Raw genomic sequence first — 13,899 nt, 5'->3', positions numbered from 1 at the left:
TTTGACAAATTCAGGTCTTACCTGTTAGGATTGAAGGTAATTGTTTATACTGACCATGCTGCTTTGAGATATCTTTTTGCTAAACATGAATCTAAACCAAGGTTGCTGAGATGGATTCTACTTCTGCAAGAGTTTGATCTGGAAATCAGGGACAAAAAGGGATGTGAAAATACTGTTGCTGATCACTTATCCTGGATGTCCCCGATAGAAGAAATAGAGGAGAAACACCCAATCAAAGATGAGTTCATCGATGAACGAATCCTACCTGTTACTGGTGTTCCATAGTTTGCAGACTATGCGAACTATTTGGTAGGTGGAATAATACCTGACCATTTTGATTCTAACAAAAAGAAAAAGTTTTTGCATGATTGCAGGTTTTATTTGTGGGACGACCCGTTCTTGTACAAAAAGGGAATATACGGGTTGGTTCGAAGATGTGTTCCAGAGGAAGAACAGAGGGATATCCTCAAAGCATATCATGACTCAGAATATGGAGGACACTTTAGTGGCGATAGAACAACAAGAAAAGTCCTCCAATATGGGTTGTACTGGCCTACACTGTTCAAGGATGCTCAAAGCATAGTGAAGGAATGTGACAGATGTCAGAGGATGGGTAATATCTTGAAGAGAAATCAGATGCCTCAAAATGCCACGTTGGAGGTAGAGTTGTATGATTTGTGGGGAATAGACTTCATGGGACCATTTCCACCTTCATTTGGAAAGCATTAAATTTTGGTCATTGTTGATTATGTGTCAAAGTGGGTAGAAGCTGTAGCATTTCCCACAAATGATGTTAAAGTGGTTGTCAATTTCCTCAAAAACTATATTTTCTATAGGTTTGGGGTACCAAGAGCATTAATCAGTGACGAAGGTACTCATTTTCTAAACAAGTTGATGGAGAATCTGTTGAGGAAATATAATGTGAAGCATAAGATTGCCACATCTTATTATCCTCAGACGAGTGGGCAGGTTGAAGCATCTAACAAACAAATAAGGCAGATTCTGGAAAAGACTGTTGGTGCTTCTCGAAAAGATTGGTCAATAAAGTTGGAGGATGCACTGCGGGTGTACAGAACACCGTTCAAAACCCCAATAGGTATGTCCCCTTATCAATTGGTTTACGGTAAAGAGTGTCATTTACCGCTCAAACTAGAGCACAAAGCATTTTGGGCTTCCAAATTCCTGGACTACAATCTTTCAAAAGCCGGCGAATCCTGGATTCTTCAACTACATGAGTTAGAAGAGTTTAGAAACCAGGCTTATGAAAATGCAAAAATATACAAAGTGCAAACAAAAAAATGGCATGACCAAAAAATTCATAAGAAAGAGTTTTGGGAGGGACAATTGGTTTTGTTGTTTAATTCCAAGTTGAAGTTGTTTCTTGAAAAGCTGAGGTCAAGATGGTTCGGACCTTTTGTGGTTCACAAAGTGTTCACACATGGAGAAATCGAGCTCAAAAATCAAGCAAATGGGGACACCTTTAAGGTGAATGGACAGAGATTAAAACCATACTACCAAGGACAAGAGAGTGGTCTGGTAGATGATGTTCATCTTACCAGATAAGATGGACGATCGTCGAGCCATGCAACGTTAAACAAAGCGCTTCGTGGGAGGAAACCCATGTGTTTTATTTATAATTATTGTCTTTATTTTTGTTGGGTGTTTTAGGTTTTGTTCAGGTATGCACAATGCCTTTCACAAGAGAGCGGAGGCACTCAAGTGAATGAGAAATTTGCACAAGCATCAATGAAGGAAGTTATACCGGGAGGAAAGGCAAAATTTGAAAAAAGAATTTTTTTTTGAAGACGAACCAACCACTTGACACGGAAACCCGTGTCATCTGACATGGCCTGTATCAGTAGGCCTGAAGGGAGCATAGAAAAAAAGGGAGGAATTACAGATGTTTGACACGGCCACACGTGGCCTATGACATGGCCCATGTCCGAAGCCCTGAAGCAAGGCTTCAATTTGGAACTTAACATATGCCTGACACGGTCGGTCGTGGTGCTTAATACGACCCGTGTCACGTTTGTGAATTTGAAAAGTTGTTTTTTTTTACCATTTTTCATCCTCATCATTATTCCGGTGTCAGTTTCTTCTAATTGCATTGTTTGAAAGTTTCTTAAATTTTACGCAGGTACGAAAATGCCCCCGAAGAGGCTTGTTAAGGGTAAGCAACAAGTGACTGAGACTTCAAGTCCACAGAAGAGGAGTAGTCGTACACCAAACCCTCATAACATTGTATTCGATAATCCGGAGCAAGAGCGACGATACTCCGTTCATGTAAAGCGTAAGTTAACTCCCACAAGGTACATGTGTGAGCAAACCTTCAATGACTTAGGGTTAAAAATTGAAATTGATCGGATGTTTCACTTGTTGGGAATGTTGGAATTTATGTGTCTCGAAGCGCCAACTTATGAGCGCATCACACTTGAGTTTTTAAGTACGACGGAGTTCCAACTAGAGAAAAGGTGGATGGGCAATATGAGGTACTACTATGGTACTCTCAAATGCCGCCTTTTAATACTGATCATGAGTTATTTGACGACGAGTTGACTAGTATTATCCGACTCCCACTTTACGGGCTTGGAGCGGTTCCTGAAGGATTTCTTCCACACGACTTTTGGACAAATATTACAGGGAGGAATGATTACACATCCAAAGAATCAAAGGCCTCAGGCATCTAGAACCCATGTTTCCGATACGCCCCAAAAGGCCTTGCATACACTCTGTTTGGACGAAGTGATAGTATGGGTGTGGCCACTCAAAGGGAGTTATTTTTCTTATATTCTATGGCCTAAAATCAGTCCATTAATGTCGTTGCCTTTGCAGCTGACTATTTGGGAAGAGTTGTCCGGGAAGACTCCGGTAGTATTTTTGTTGGGGGTATGATTACCCAAATTGCGGAACATTTTGGTTATGATGCAGTTTTTCTTGATGAGACCCCTGTTGCAGGTAGAACTAAAATTGATATGACCACTCTCATTCAACACGACATGATTTCTATTTCTAGTGATTATTACTCTGTGATGATCCATAAACGATTTATCATTGCATTACCTAATTCAGATAGAGTAAGTATTTCTGATTGTGCTAACTGGTTATATTTGAGTGCCGATCCTGACGAAGAGGACGACCACAATGCTGGCAATGCGGTTGTTGTTGAAACTATAAATGAGGACTATCAACCCCAGGAGTAGTTTGTACCCCCTCACCAGGATCCAACCCAACAAGGTGTCGGGTCATCGTCTATGAATAAAAAATAGTGGGCATGGTACATACTGAGCTCGATGACCTTAGAACTAAGCAATCAAGGCAAGGAGTAGAGTAGACTCGATAATGGGCTGTTTTGGATGAGATGCACACTATGATGCGACAATTGATGTTGCATTTTCTTCCCCAGCCTCCTCATTAGGGCACTGTGAGTCACCCTTCTCTATTTTGTTCTAAAACATTGAGGCCAATGTTTAGTTCAAGCGTGGGGGAATTTATTTATGCTCTTGTTTTTTTTTGTTATTTCCCTTTTGTTTACGTTTGTTTGTCTGTTATTATTGGGTGTTATTTGCTTCATGTATTTCAGATTCTTGGTGTTGTTGTTGGATATGTGATGGCCATTAGTGATAGTGGATGAAAAGATAGTTCCACTTTATGTTTCTTGTTGTTGAATAATCCTCCCAAAAGTTGATATTGCTGAAGAAGAGGATCAGACACAACTATCTCAAACTTGACTGACATAGGATCCTTGTGCATCCTAAGCTGAGTAAGAAGTTGTACCACACTAGAGGTACTCTAGATTCTATCAAGTTTTACCCAACATGGTGAGAGCATAAAGGCCAAATACATTTTTCATCATGAGCGATAGTTCATGTATGTCTTTATCACTATTAGTTTGTGTAAGTTATCTTGGAATATCACTACATGTATACACACATTGAGGCACTTTGTTTGTGTTATAAACCTCGAGCCTTTCTAGCAATCCATGTTAATATTATCCCTTGTTAACCCCGTTTGAGCCTATATCCCTTTGTTTGTTGTATTATCGCATCTGTGTAAACCCATGGCCTAAACACTTCCATACCCTGCTCGAATATGTGTTGTTGGTCTGGAATTTGTGACAAGTTCTAAGTTTGGGGTTTGGACACCTAAGATCAATTAGGTAATTGCAAAAAAAAGAAGAGAAAAAGCAGCATGAAAAAGAAAGAAAAAAAGAGAGTCCTGATTGAAAAAAAAGGGGAAAGGAAAAATAATACAAAAATAATGCACTTACCTAAAAAAGAGACTCATAAGGAAAAAAAATCAAAGATATACCCTCAAAGGCAATACTTGAGTAGAAACTAAGGAGTCGAGTAATAACACTGAAACACACTGCGTATTTGACTCGGATTGCACATGCTTATTAGGTTTTTATTTTCATTTTGTTATGTTATGTTTTCCTTTTGTCCTATTTTCATATATTTTGTCCTACAAGAGCCTTTTATGAAGAAACGAAGCCAAACGAGCAAGAAACCAAAGTTTTTGTGGAAATTTGTTCACATGACGTCCAGCATGGCGGCCGCCAAGGAGGGTGCCATGACGTGTAAGTTGTCAACCGGTGGTAACTACCATGTTGTACACACGGCGAGCGCCTTGGTGAGGATGGCGGGCACCACCTTTGTTGGCACGACCCCACTAAGGGAAGTTGGAGGACATTTTTGTCTTTGGCTAGCTTTTTAGAACTTCTACAAATAGGCGTTTTCATTTCATGAAAAGGTATCCAACTTAGCTCACAACACTAAGCCTAAAGTTCACCATTGTAAAAGCGATAATCCGTCACATCGGGGGGTTATCACACTTGAGTTGTAGTTAGGTTGGAGCACTATACAAACAATCTTGCCTCCATTTTACTTTCCAGTCAAGTTTTCTTTTCAAGTGTACCAAATTAAAGTCTCCAATTTGGAGAAGGTTTCTTATTCAATTTATTCGCATTTACGTTTTATTTTTCTTGCATGCTTTACTTTATTTATTTGCTTGTCTCGCTTTTACATACTCGCTTATTTAACTTGCACATTTTATTTACTCGCCCTTTTTAAATATGATTTATTCTGCTATGTTGTTACTTATTTTCATGTCTGGCTAAATCTTTAAAGGTTAGGATGTAAGGATCATCGTTAAAATGATACTCCATTATTTGTATCTGTAGAAATGCTTTAGGGGCTGTTTTGATTTTGACACAAGTTTTCAGTGCTTATTTTGTTCGGTAACTATGAAAGTAGAGCCGAAGTATAGTTGGGTAAGATCAAAATCCGGCCAACTCTTAAAGATAAACTTGGTTAGTTTTAACTGGTCAAAAGTAACGAAAGCATTTTGTCTGGTTAATTGGGAATTCTTAACACTATTAGAAAACGATTTTGAAACTATTTTCGGACGCGTTTGTAGGTTTAAAATCCGGATCCTTGAGCGAAAGTCATGGATCCCTTTTAAGTTAAACTTTCCAAATCAAAATCACTTTTTAACTAAGTCAAGGATTTAATTTCTTAAAAATAGGTTTACTACTTTAACGTGACAAGCACCCTTCATCAGTGACAATGGAGGGAATTAATTAGAGAGTAAGCCCGATTCTGAATACGCGAAAGCGACAGTTCTTGTTAAATTGATTCTTCTCTAAGTAGAAAATATTGCCCCATAAGTAGATCTGTTTAGAAACAATTAGATCATTTCCTAACTGATGTGAGTTACATCTAAGCCGCATTTTATCTGAATTTATTTACTTCGTCATTCTCACTTCAGTATACTTGAACCTACTTATTTGATTACCTTATATAAGCACCGTAACAATAGAAATTGATAGATTGACAATTTGGTCTCTGTGGGAACGATAATCTTTTGTATTACTTTGACGTGTTCCATATACTTCAGGATAGCATATTGCACAACACCCATCAAGTTTTTGGTGCCTTTGTCGGGGACCAATTACGTCAAATTTTCATACCCTATTGTTACATCGTCTAGACTAAGGCCCTATTAGTCGGTAAATGCGAAAAACTCGCAGTACCAGAAGTTTAAAAGATCCAATAGCTGAACCGGAGTGATACGCTCGCGCACGTCGTTTGCTCCAAAGAATTAGGAGAGCAATGGCCGAAGATCATAACTGAAGACCACTTAAGGAATTTGCCCAACCTTCTAACGAAGAACCTAGTTCTAGTATAGTAAACTCGGCTATTCCTGCTAATAATATCGAATTAAAACCCTCATTATTACAACTAGTACAACAAAATCAATACGCGAGTCTCGCTACAGAGAATCCAAATCAACATTTAAAAGTTTTTATCCAACTAGATGATACATTCAAGACCAACGGTGCTTCACCTGAGGCAATTTGTCTAAGACTATTCCCGTTTTCCCTCAGAGATAGAGCACAGTCTTGGTTAGATTCCCTTCCGAATAACTCAATAACTACTTGGGAAGACCTCAGGAGAGTGTTCCTTGCAAGGTATTTTCCACCTAGTAAGACCGCTGTCCTTCGAAACCAAATAACTCGATTCACTCAAAATCAGGGTGAGTCACTTTTTGAAGCTTGGGAAAGATATAAAGAACTACTAAGAGTTTGTCCACACCATGGCCTAGAACAATGGCTGATTATTCACACCTTCTATAATATACTTCACTATAACACAAAGATGTCCATCGACGCTGTCGCCGGTGGTGCTTTGATGAATAAACGTTACCCCGACGCTTGTGCTCTCATCGAAGATATGACACAAAACCATTACCAATGGGAGTCGGAACGAGCATCAGTGGAGAAAAGGGAGACCAAAGGAGGAATACATGAGGTTAATTGTATGGACATGATGAAAGCTAAAATGGACACTTTAGCCCTGAAGGTCGAACACATATCTGCAAATCCTACAGCCACAATAGCTGTAGATTGTGAAATCTGTGGAACCAAAGGACATCTTGCACCATAATGAAATCTGTTAACTGAATCAAACTCAGACCAGGTCAATTATGCCCAAGGAAACCCGTTTTCAAACACTTACAACCCGGGATGGAGGAATCATTCAAACTTCTCTTATAAAAACAATAACCCTATTCAAAACTCTACCCCTCAAAGACCACCAGGTTTTCAAGCTCAAATACAAATCCAACCTATACAAGTCGTTCCTCAAAAGCTGAACCTAGAGAAAATCATGGAAAGTTTCATTTCGGCCCAGACTCAGCAAAATAAAGAGTTCCTAAACCAAGATATTCACATAAATGAACTTATCAAACAATTAGGAACTAAGGTTTATTCGATGATCACTCACAATAAGATGCTTGAAATCCAAACCTTACAAATAGCACAACAACAAGCCCCCCAGGCCACACCTGAAGGGCAATTTCCTGGACAACCTCAACCAAACCCCCGAGGGCAAGATAACGTTGTTACCCTACAAAGTGGGACCACCTATGACGAACCTGTAAAACCAGTCATGAGTGAACAAAAGGCTTCTAAGAAAAATGTTGTGTCTATATAAGAAGTAGAGGAGGTAGAGAGACAAAAAGACCAGAAAGTGAAGGATAAGGGAGAAAATAAAGATAAAGTTTATGTTCCACCCTCTCCTTATAAACCACCAATTCTATTTCCGCAAAGACTTAAAGAGAGAAAAAATGATGACCAATATAAAAAGTTTATAAAAGTGATCGAGAAACTCCACTTAGAAATCCCTTTCACCGAAGCCATCACCCAGATACCATCTTATGCCAAATTCCTTAAGGACATCTTAACCAACAAACGTGGGTTGGATGATCCCAAACCTTTAGAATGCAACTCCATTGCTGAGAATAAACTTGCTAAGAAGGAGAAAGATCCCGGGAGCTTTTCCATACCTTGTATTTTAGGGAATAATGTTATAGAAAAAGCGTTCCTAGACTTGGAAGCAAGCATAAGCTTGATGCTTTTAGCAGTTTGTAAAAGGATAAACCTAGGAGAATTACAACCGACTAAAATGTATCTTCAATTAGCCGATAGATCTGTAAAATATTCAGTAGGCATATTAGAAGACATTCCAGTTAGAATCAAACAACTTTATGTCCGAACAGATTTTATGGTAATGGAAATTAAAGAAGATGACGAAGTCCCGATCCTCATTGGTAGACCCTTCTTATCATCTGTGGGATCCATAATAGATGTTAAAAGAGGAAAACTAACTTTCAAAATGAGTGATGAAAAGATAGAATTTATACTTTCCAAATTCCTAATGGCACCAGTCATAGAAGACTCTTGTTATGCCATTGATATCATTGATGAATGCATAAGGGAGCTAGATCAAGAAAGACCTGCCGAGACAATGAAATATTCCTCGACTTCCATAAGAGAAGGCGACGGATTTAGACTGGAGCCTCACATGGATGACAACCTTTATGAATGCTTAGCACTTACCCCGAACCATATGCCATGTCCTAAGAAATTATCTATAGAACTTAAGGAACTACCCAAGAATCTAAGATATGAGTTTTTAGATCAAGAACTAAATCACCCAGTTATAGTAAGCGCCACCTTGAATAGAGATGAAACAAGCCAAATTTTAGATATCTTGCTAAAGTATCCCTCACCTTTAGGATATAACATATTTGATCTCAAAGGGATAAGTCCATCCGGGAGCATGCACCGAATCTTGATGGAGGAAGACTCTAAACCTTCTAGAGAACATCAACGAAGGCTAAACCCTATAATGAGCGACGTGGTAAAGAAAGAAGTATTGAAACTACTAGAGGCTGGTATAATTTATCAAATTTCATATAGTAAGTGGGTGAGCCCTGTACATGTGGTACCTAAAAAAGGAGGTGTCACGGTTGTGGAAAATGAGAAAGGCGAGCATGTAGCTAAACATGTAGAAAATGGTTGGCGTATGTGCATTGACTACAGAAAACTAAATAAGGTAACTAGGAAAGATCATTTTCCTCTCCCATTCATAGATCAAATGCTTGAGCATCTAACTAGACACTCTTACTTTTTCTATTTAGATGGATACTCGGGATTTTTCCAAATTCCCATTCACCCCGAAGATCAAGAGAAAACAACCTTTACATGCCCTTACAGAACGTTTGCCTATAGACGAATGCCCTTCGAACTTTGCAATGCCCCAACCACCTTCCAACGCTGTATGATGTCAATCTTTGCAGACTTCCTCGATGAGAGTATGGAAATTTTTATGGATGATTTCTCAGTATGCGGATTCAATTTTGAAGACTGTCTAGCCAACCTTGAGAAAAATCTAGAAAGATGCGTGGAAACAAACCTTGTGCTAAACTGGGAAAAATGTCACTTTATGGTTACCGAAGGAATAATATTATGACACATAGTCTCTGAAAAGGGCATTGAGGTTGATAAAGCCAAAATAGAGGTTATAGAAAATCTCAAACCACCTAAGACCATTAGGGAAGTCTGTAGCTTTCTTGGACATGCCGGTTTTTACCGACGTTTTATTAAAGACTTCTCTAAAATAACAAAACCTCTAACTAGCCTTCTAATGAAAGATGTTGAGTTTATTTTCGACGAAGAATGTATAGAAGCATTCAACCTTTTGAAACAAGCACTGATTTCCATGCCTATTATCTGAATTTATTTACTTCGTCATTCACACTTTAGTATACTTGAACCTACTTATTTGACTACCTTAGATAAGCTCCATAACAATAGAAATCGATAGATTGACAATTTGGTCTCTATGGGAACGATAATCTTTTGTATTACTTTGACGTGTTCCGTATACTTGCGGATAACATATTGCACAACACCCATCATCGAGTTGAAAAAGGTGTCTAAAAATGCCCATTTCATGAATATTGCAAGTTAACACAGTGAAAGGAATGACAACACTACTCTGAGCCCAAAACCATTTACTTTCCTTTTTTGTGTGTGTTTACCCCACCATAATCCAAACCCTGTTACAATCGAAAAAGACCTCAAAAAGTGTGTGTTGTATGTAGGTGATATGAAAGGAGAAGTTATACAAATTTATGAGTCGATATTACATATTCTAAAATTTGAGCGCAAACACTTTAACCCAGAGAGAATTGGTGAGAGTGTGAAATAAGATGACAGGTGAAGCAGTAAGTTTATGTGGAAGTGCGACGGAAAATCAATTGTGGAAAGCAGGGACTATGAAAGAAAGAGTGAGGGCTAGTGGCGAAAGATCTCAGCAGTATTGTGGTAAGTAAGATTTCAGGTATTTTGGGGGTGACGCGTTCTGTCGTTCGGAACATTGCTTGAGGACAAACAATGAGCTAAGTTTGAGGTTGTGATCGGTCACCATTTGTATTATATTTTCATCTCCTATTCGATAAAAATCCAGGTACTATGTAGTACTTTGTTCGTATTGTGCTACCATTTGAGTTAGTTTTAGTTTCCGTAAGTTATTTGCTCGTTTTATCATTTTGAGTTTTATTTTGAGTTTTCTGCATTTTATGCTTTGGTTGTCAATTTTTAATTTTCTTCAGGTCTAAGTAAAAGACCCAAAAGACTCGGTGCAAGAAAGTATAGAGAAATCCGGGGTTTTAGGAAGGAAATGGCCAAGCTACAGGAGGTCTGTCACGACCACCCGTGTCACCTGACACGGGCCGTGGCAGGATGATGGCATTACAAAAGTTCAAGAAAATGGAAGGATCAGTGGTGCAACACGGGCGCCCGTGTCACCTGACACGGGTCGTGTCAGTCTGCCTGGGCGTGGAAAAAAGAATTGGAAAATTAGTGGTGCAACACAGCCAGTCGTGTCAGCTGACACGGGTCATGTTGGCCTAGGTGCTGATTCTTTTTGCTCTTTTGTTTTTTTCAAGTAGTGAGCTGAAAGGATGTTTTGGGGATTTCCAACCAGTGCCAATGGATTTTCACTATTTAGGAGAGTTTTTACGAGGAATGAAGGGGACTTGGAACCAGGACAAAGAATTGTTACACGATTAAAAATTGGAGAAATAAGGGAATTCGAAGAGCGGAAGATTTTCATGAGCGGACGTAATTGAAGATCCCAACTATCCAATCACTTGAAATGTCTAATTTTTATCTTGAATTTATTTTGAACAATATGAGTAGCTAACCCTCCCCCCCCCCCCCCCCAATGCTAGTGGGTTGTCCCTGATTTGAATTTGTAATGACTTTGAGTTTACGTTTGTAATGACAGTATTGTTTTTTAGAATTACCGTAATCTTTTGATGTGTTTAATGTTTTCTCTTTCAGAACAATTGAGATTATTGTATGATTATCAATTAGGCTGGACCGCCATTGATAATGCTTTCATAAGATTATTCTACAATAGGTATCACCTAGGACTAGGGATACCCTGTATAAACCAGATGATTCTCAATATATTAAGGCTTAATTTTACTGATAATTTCCTATGGACATAGAGATTAGGGTTGAACGAGTACAGGTTTTCTCACCAAACCCTTGGGAGAAAATACACTTGAAAACTAGTAGTAATTAATTGATATTTGTTGATGCAATATTGACTAAGAGTTGTTATAGGGACAAATTACACACCTTCCCTGACATGTTCCTTTACCTTGAAAACCCTTTTTACAACATTATTTATTTTATTTTCCATTATTTTTATAAATTTGAATCTAAAACCTCCAACACTAGTTTTTGTTTAATTGAACGATTATTCGAACTCGATATTAACACGCAGTCCTTGAGATAGATATTCGGGGAATTTCTCCTTTATTACTGCAAGAGGAAAAATAAGACATTTGCTATTTTTCTGATCAAAATTCTTCTTAAGCCTTCTGTCCTTTTTCAGCTTAGGACAATCATTTTTGTAGTGGCCTGACTTTTTGCACTTGAAGCACATAACTTCTTTTTTAGAACCTTCCTTTTTCTGTCCAGACGAAGAATCGAAGCGACCAGCAGTCCTTCTGACTCCTCTGAACTTTCCTTGACCACTTTGCCTATGTTTCCATAGTTTGTTGACTCTCCTTGAGATTAGAAATAACTCATCATCATCTTCTGAGTCTTCATCAGATCCTTCTGATTCTTCCTCAGCTTGATAAGCTCTTACCTTCTCAGACTTAGACTTTAGAGCAACAAATTTACCTCGCTTCTGAGGTTCATATTCCTCGAGCTCAATCTCGTGTCTTCTTAAAGTACTAACAAGTTCTTCAAGACTGATATTGTTCAAATCCTTTGCCAACTTCAGATTAGTTGTCATAGGTCTCCAATTTTATGGAAGACTTATGATAGTCTTCTTGACATGGTCAATTATAGAGTATCCTTTTTCAAGAATCTTCAGTCCTACAACAAGCATCTGAAAACTTAAGAACATAGTCTCAATTGTTTCATTATCTTCCATTTTGAATGCCTCGTATTTCTGGATTAAGGCCAATGCCTTTGTCTCATTTACTTGAGCATTCCTCTCTTGACTCATCCTTAGAGAGTCAAAAATGGATTTGGCAGAATCTCTGTTTGTTATCTTCTCATATTGCATATAAGAGACATCATTTAGCAATATAGTTCTGGCCTTATGATGATTTTTGAAATCTTTCTTCTATTGATTAGTCATAGCACTTCTTGTTATGTTATTCCCTTCAGCATTAATTGGGTGGACATAGCAATTGGCTACAAAATCCCAGAGATCAACATCGTAACCAAGAAAGAAGATTTATATTCTATCTTTCTAATAATTAAATTTCTCACCATCAAATATTGGTGGTTTTACACTGTAGTGATCTATTTCATTATTGTTAACAACGTTAGCAGCGACCATTGTTTCTCACACAAACTGGACCGGTACTGAACACGACGAAGTGTTGATAAAACTTTTATCACAGTCAGAACCAGAGCTCTGATGCCAATTGAAGGTGTGAAAAACACAAGAAAAGGAGGGTTTGAATTGGGTTTTACAAGCAAAAGCTTTTTCCAAAATAAGAACACCACTAACAAGTTAGTTACAAAGAGATAAAAACACAATTATTTTTATCCTAGTTCACTTGAAACTCAAAGCTACTTCAGTCCATCCGCCAAGGTGATTTTGCCTTATACACAAGGACATAACCCACTATAATCAACATATTAAAATAATCATAAAGAATAACCTTCTTTGTCTTCTCAAGGATCCAAATATATCCTAGTCTTCTTAAGGACTTCACAAAGAACAACCTTCTTTGTCTTCTCAAGGATACCTTCCTTAAGGAATCAAAAAAATAGTTTGAATAATGTTTTGTTTGTTACAAGATATTTCTACACAAGTAGATTTTACACAAATCAATAACAAAAACTTAAAGAAAAATTGTGTACAAACAAATGATATCTTTTCACAAAGAAATAGACTTGTCAAAATATTGTGTTTCACTGGCAGAATTTTCTTTAAGTCTCCAAGTTGAAGCTAGCGGAAATATACCCGAACGCATCGCACGCTCGAACATACAACATAGTTGCCATCGAACTTTATTTATTCCCAATGGAAAAGGAAAGCATGATAAAACCCGGGGAAAGAGATAACTGGGTAAGGAAGTCAGTTATGCAATAGGAGGGTATTAGCACCCCTAACATCCATGGTACTGCATGGGAACCGTTTTGATTGTTCCTAGTCGGATAGGTGTTATATCTAAAGATTACTCGCGAAAGAATAAGGGAAGGAGAGAAATAGATAGAGTGTTCAGTGAGGATTGGAGATCCCTCATGCATATGCATCCTTATAGTGAAATAAGAAATTCAGAGCTCCGTAGTTCATAGAACTAATGGTGGGAGGTGAAAAGAATAGTGATACCGATATCGTCTGAACCAAAAGATTGTATGATTTGAACCCCATAAAAGGATGAAATTTGAACCTAAGAGTAAAACTGGCGTTGACCAATATGTGGGTAGTTGGAAGCGTTTGCCACTATATGGTATAACCGAAAATAAGGAGAATTAAGTGTTTGTGTATGAGACAAACAACTTTTGGTTCA

At 38.1% G+C, this 13,899-nt stretch overlaps 1 protein-coding gene and 1 non-coding gene across 2 annotated transcripts; one reads left to right on the top strand and one right to left on the bottom strand.

Moving 5' to 3' along the window:
- Positions 1 to 6,494: 6,494 nt before the first annotated feature.
- On the bottom strand, positions 6,495 to 6,601 carry LOC127089091 (small nucleolar RNA R71). The gene has a single exon (XR_007790868.1). It is a non-coding gene; the product is annotated as a small nucleolar RNA R71 (small nucleolar RNA).
- Positions 6,602 to 7,166: 565 nt separating this feature from the next.
- On the top strand, positions 7,167 to 9,126 carry LOC127078615 (uncharacterized). Its single transcript, XM_051019056.1, has 3 exons — positions 7,167 to 7,452; positions 7,495 to 8,897; positions 8,983 to 9,126. Exons 1-3 carry the CDS (start codon positions 7,167 to 7,169, stop codon positions 9,124 to 9,126), a joined length of 1,833 nt encoding a protein of 610 aa, XP_050875013.1.
- The last annotated feature ends 4,773 nt before the right edge of the window (positions 9,127 to 13,899 follow it).

Source organism: Lathyrus oleraceus, chromosome 5, assembly GCF_024323335.1.
Source record: "Lathyrus oleraceus cultivar Zhongwan6 chromosome 5, CAAS_Psat_ZW6_1.0, whole genome shotgun sequence".
Lineage (NCBI taxonomy): Eukaryota > Viridiplantae > Streptophyta > Magnoliopsida > Fabales > Fabaceae > Lathyrus > Lathyrus oleraceus.
Note: the sequence above shows the minus strand (reverse complement) of the source record. Positions and strands in the feature narration are given on the sequence as shown.